The following is a 6,323-nucleotide window of genomic DNA, read 5'->3' as shown; positions in this document are numbered from 1 at the left end:
AACCGCCATTATCATTTTGCTAATGCGTACCAAACTCTTCTATTACCATTTAACTTAATACAACCTTTGCAAATATAAAAATGAGTTTTTACCAAGCAAAAGTAGTTATTTGGGATACTAACGTTAATAATTTAGAAGGTTATATTTGTCAATATATATTTGTCAATGGATTCATTACTGAAAACCAACATTGTGAAAATGTGCGTCTTTTAAATTATCCTGTAACTCGTATGTAATGATCTAACATGCCATATTATGATGCCCTTAGAAATGTTTATTAGCATTTTGAAATGTCGAGCATCCTAGCATTATAAAAGGCTGTTGATTAAGGCACTATAAAAGTAATTTACATTTAGTAATAAACAGTTGTAGTTACACAAAGAAGTGATACGTGTAAAAGTATTAAAAGAGAATTCACGAGAAAAAGTGATTATAATAATATGAAATATTAAAAAAACTTGTTTTAAAATGTTTATAAATGATTCGGTATGAGCTGAATTTTAGAAGAAAAAGAAGAAGAAGAAGAAGAAGAAGAAGACGAAGAAGAAGAAGAAGATTTAGAAGAAAAAGAAGAAGAAGAAGAAGAAGAAGAAGATTTAGAAGAAAAAGAAGAAGAAGAAGAAGAAGAAGAGGAAGAAGAAGAAGAAGAAGAAGAAGAAGAAGAAGAAGAAGAAGAAGAAGAAGAAGAAGAAGAAGAAGAAGAAGAAGAAAAAGAAGAAGATTTAGAAGAAAAAGAAGAAGAAGAAGAAGAAGAGGAAGAAGAAGAAGGAGAAGAAGAAGAAGAAAAAGAAGAAGAAGAAGAAGAAGAAGAAGAAGAAGAAGAAGAAGAAGAAGAAGAAGAAGAAGAAGAAGAAGAAGAAGAAGAAGAAGAAGAAGAAGAAGAAATACGCCAAATTACGTAACAAGAATTATTATTGACAGAGCCAATCCTTTAGATGTTTATAATGGTATAGAATTTAAAATGCGTTACAGATTTTCCAAAGAAACTTTTTTAATATTAGCTAATGACATTATTAACAGCAATGTTAACAATTGAGGGTGCCCTCTTTCATCGGTACAACAACTGGCTATTGTATTTCGGTTTTATTCTATTGGTTCATGCCAAGTGAGTTGATATTCAAGAAATGGTATCAGACAATGGTACCTTTTTATTGTATTGTATTCTTATTGTAGATTTTGTATTATGTTTTTAAATAACACCATTTTATAACAACAAAGTAAATAATCATATGCTCAAGTAACAATAAATAAATTACTTTACATTTAAATTTGTATGATCTGATCTAATTCAGTATACTCTTTTAGAGAGTAATAGAAGATTTGGAGGAGCTGAAAGTTAATCAGTCAATGGTTTGTCGAGTAGTTAAAAATATTTCAATTTAAGTTGCCAACAAAAGATATCAGTACATAAAGTTTCCAACCGAAGCTGATTCTTTGATAATTCAGCAAAGGTAATTATAAATTTTTATGGATATTTGCATTTTGCTATTAAATACAAACTTTAAAATTTTCTTTGATAACGAAATTATTTATATTTATCAACCATTGTTTAGATTTTACCAAATTCAAAGGTTCTCAGCATGTATAGAAGCAATTGATGGAACACATATTCCTATAATAAACGCTTGCAGAGAAAACCCAGAAATATATCAAAATAGAAAGTGATTTTTTTCTTTGATTTGCCAGGTCAATGCAGGTCCTTCAAAAGAAATTTTATCTGCTGGTGTTCAATGGCCTGGAAGTGTTCAAACTCAGTTGTCAAAGAAGTTTTAGAAGCTCGCCAACATGCTCATGTTATAGATGATTCTGGCTATCCTTGTAAACAAAATTTAATGGTACCTTTTTCTAATCCAAAAAATGAAAGTGAAATCCGATACAATTACAGTTTGAGAAGTACACGTATGGCAGTTGAATGTTGTTTTGGTATATTAAAAAAACGATTTCCTTGTCTTAACATTCCCTTACGAACAAAACTCCAAAATTCCATAGCCATAATAATATCCTGTTTTGTGCGTCATAACATTGCCTTTCTAGAAAATGATCATTGGGAAGACAATAAAATACAAAATAGCAATGAAGAAGATGGCGCTGAAGCATTCACAAGAGATATTTTTGGAGAAGCAAAAAGAAATCAAATTGTGGATCAATTTTTTAAAGAAATTTTTTTTGTGTGTCTGATTATAGATTAAAGTCTTTTAACAAAAACAAAAATGTGCAAATGTATACACTGCATTTTACATTTCAAATTAGTATTATATATCAAAAAACAATTTCACTAAGAAATAAATTAATAAATTAAAACATTCAAAAATAGAAACAACTAGATCTGATGTTGTTTGAAAATAAATATCCTCAAAAAGAATAATTCTGTTGTGTTTTTTCTTAATACTTATAACTGTGACAATTTTTTTGGTATATTTTCATTTTAATTTCATGTTTTTTTTTTTTTGAATTGTTGCTTTTGCTGGAGTAAGTTTATTTTTATGTCAACTATTTCTATTTGTTTGTGCATTAGTTCATTATCAAGATCATGAATTTCATTATATTGCTTTTTTTCATTTTTTTTAGAAAAAGATATCTTTTTTAATGTTGAACATTGTTCGTTTTCATGTGTTAATGAACCATATGTATCAATGGTTTAGAAGTCCTGTCCTTATATATGATCTCCATTGACTCGTTCGGATTACCTATATAAACAAATGATATATTTAAATGGTGTATTTAAATATATGATATATTTAAATGATATATTTAAATGGTATTTATGTGAATATATATATATATATATATATAAATAATATACATAAAAAAATTATGATATATTTAAATGATTTATTTAAATAGTATACATGTGTATATATATATATATATATATATATATATATATATATATATATATATATATATATATATATATATATATATATATATATATATATATGCATTACGGTGTATCGAAAAACAACTTTTTTTGAATTTGAAATTGTAATAGAGCGGAAAAGTTGCATAATGCTATAAAAAGTAATTGTGCCAAATTTTTTTATATATTTTTTATGTCTTCAGTTTGCGCTAAGGTTTAATTTTTTTTACAAAAACACGTTTTCTGACCTTTTTTACAAAGTAAAAATAACAAATTCTATGAATATACTAGAGTTGTATTAGAGTTTAAACATTACACAATGACTAAGTTAGAAATGGTTACAATCTTTAAGAAAATATTTTAATATCTTCAGTTGCCGCTAGAGGGCTAAGCTTTTAAGAAAAACCACAATTTTTATTTAAAACAAAGTAATTTTAATTATGTTGTTGATGCTTTAACTTTTCTTTGCCAATTGTTACACCGGTGATTTTTAAATGACATTAAAGTATGTCACTAATTAAGTCATTTATTTCCACCACCATCAGCATTATTTACCACAAATTATCTCTATAATCAAAATATTTATTTAATAAATATTCAGATAAAGAGCAAAAAGCACAGGTTATAATTTATTAGTTCTGATTTACATCCGTTTATTATTAAAATAAATTGAAATCAAAGAAAATTTCAATGGCAAAGATGTTTTCTGCTGCAGTGACAATAAAAAAAAAGTCTTCTTGTCCTATCTTCGGTTCACCAGCAGACTTACGTAAAAATTTCTTGCCAACATACAAACATGTCATGCTAAGTTATCTTTTCTCAACGCAGAAAATGAGAGTGGAAAGTGGTGGAAAACAACCTTCTTTGAAAAATATATCGGAAAATTTGGCGCACAAAATAGAAAATTTTTGGAGAAATGCATCGATACCTACTGTGTCTCATAAAAGCATTGTAAAAATGTTTCTTGATTACAATTAAAAGTATAGAAATTTTATGAAGTCCGTTAACAAAACAAGCAATAGTTGAAGTCCAAAATAATAACATTTCAAAAGCATGCAGAAAATACTATATTAGACGTTGCAGCATGCATATGCCTTGATTTTTCTAAATGCATCTGCAAAAAAGTAAAGAAGGTACTAGTGAAAGAACATGATTTTCTCAGCGATCAGAGATTTATGAGAATTATGAATATTGAAGGACTCGATATTCAAAGTACTTTAAGATTATGGTGAAAAGAAGCAAGAAAAACAGAGTAAATAGCTCCTTACACATCTCACATCATCATCGTCTAACCCATCAACACAGACTTTAGCTATTACAGGTATTGAAGCTCAAGCAATATCATCAAGCCGCATTCAGAATTCAAGTTTTTATTTTATATCTCATGATTCTGATTCTGATGATTCTTTGATTTGGAATACTGACTCAGAATCAGATGCTGATTATTTAGATACAGCTGAAAGCCGCAAGCGAAAATGGAACGGAAAAGATAAAACTGAACAAATGAGATCACCGTTACTATCCTTAGCACAAGCCTACGATAGAGTAGGTGTTTCAAGCAGAGGTGCTGCATTTATAGCATGTGCTGTGCTGGAAGACATGAACATAATTTCAAAAGGAGAACAATCTAAAGTAATTAATAAAAACAAGATTCAAAGAGAACAAAGGAAAAACAGACTTAAAATGCAACATTTAGACCATGAAAATATTCAAATATTAGAAGGTTTGTATTTTGATGGAAGAAAAGATACAACATTAGTAATTGATACAAACAAGGAGAAAAATATACAAAAAAACTATAAAAGAAGAGCATGTAGTTTTAGTACAAGAACCAGGTTCAAAGTATCTAGGGCATGTAGAGACTGCATCATGGGATGAATACAGCATTAAGACAAAGTATAAAAATATTTTAACTCAAAACAACATTGATACATCTAAGTTAGTTGCCATGTGTTGTGACGGGAAAGCTGTCAATACCGGATTTCTTAATGGTGTTATTGCTTTGTTCGAATTAGAACTAAAAAGACCGGTCCACTGGTTTATCTGTCAAATACATGCTAATGAACTGCCTCTACGGCATCTTATTCAAAAACTAGGCGGACCTACATCAGGACCTAACGGATGGTCTGGACCAATCGGAAAAGAAATTAAATTGTGTTATACCTTGCCGATAGTCAACTACATTCAGCGTCACATTGCCAAAAATAGACAAAAAATCTCTTAGTTCTGACCAAAAATACTTACTTGATATTTGCAAAGCAATATCTACAGGTTATTTTCCATACGCTTTGGCTAACCGAAATCCTGGAAAGCTTAACCATGCCAGGTGGGTGACCACTGCAAATAGAATATTGAGGTATTATGTTGGATGTAACGAACCGTCACACAGGCTGAGAGAAACAGTTGAGTGTGTTATTAAAGTTTACTGCCAAAATCTGGTTCAATATAAGTTGTGATCCTTCGTGCACGGAAGGTGCTAGACATTTATGGCTAACCATTAATTTATCCAGGTATGCCAGTAGTGAAATAAAAAGTATCATCAATCCAGTTATATAAAGAAATGGTTTTTTTGCGCATCCAGAAAACATGCTTCTTGCTATGATATCGGATACTCGCCCAAATGTGAGGAAATTGGCATTACAACTGATAATGAAAGCAAAATCAATGAAAACAAACAAAGTCCGAAAGTTCTCTATACCAGAAATCAATTTTGAAGCAAAAAACTATGTAGAGCTAATTGATTGGAAATGTGAACTAAATGAAGCTCCAATTACCACTCAAATTTCAAATGAAAATCTAGTTGCAATGTTAACAAATCTTTATCTTCCAGGAGTGAAGCATTTTCCATGCCATACTCAAGGAGTAGAGAGATGCATCAAACTTGTAACCAAGGCTTCAGATTAAGTTTGCGGTTTGGCTAATAGAGACGGCTTCATTCGTGCAAGATTTGCAACGCAAAAAATAATGCCTTAATTTAACACAAAAAGACAGTTTGAGACAGATCCAAATGGATCAGATAGTTGAACTTTATTTCAGCTAAACTTTAAACATTTTTCAAAATAATTTTCCTCATAACTTTAATTGTACATTATGGACTGCAGAGCTTGTTTGCCAGAAACTCATTAAACAGTGTTTTTTCTTAAAAACTCAGCCCTCTAGCGGCAACTGAAGGCATTAAAATATTATCTTAAAAATTGTGACCATTTCCAACCTGATCAATGTGTAATGTTTAAACTCTAATACAACTCTAGTATATTCATAGATTTTGTCAAAAAACATGTTTTCTGACCTTTTTTACTTTCTAAAAATGGTCAGAAAACATGTTTTTGTAAAAAAATAAAACCCTTGCGCGAATTGAAGACATAAAAAATATACAAAAAAAATTGGCACAATTACTTTTTATAGCATTATGCAACTTTTCCGCTCTATTTCAATTTCAAATTCAAAAAAAGTTGTTTTTCGA

The 6,323-nt window shown here is 29.4% G+C and overlaps 1 protein-coding gene across 1 annotated transcript; it reads left to right on the top strand.

The window, feature by feature from the left end:
• Nucleotides 1-1,730: 1,730 nt before the first annotated feature.
• LOC136086396 (putative nuclease HARBI1) lies at nt 1,731-2,189 on the top strand. The gene has a single exon (XM_065808694.1). It carries the CDS (start codon nt 1,731-1,733, stop codon nt 2,187-2,189), a length of 459 nt encoding a protein of 152 aa, XP_065664766.1.
• Nucleotides 2,190-6,323: the final 4,134 nt, after the last annotated feature.

The sequence above is a fragment of the Hydra vulgaris genome, chromosome 10 (assembly GCF_038396675.1).
Source record: "Hydra vulgaris chromosome 10, alternate assembly HydraT2T_AEP".
NCBI classification, from domain to species: Eukaryota; Metazoa; Cnidaria; class Hydrozoa; order Anthoathecata; family Hydridae; genus Hydra; species Hydra vulgaris.
The sequence above is the reverse complement of the archived record's forward strand: the minus strand, read 5'-3'. Positions and strand labels throughout refer to the sequence as shown.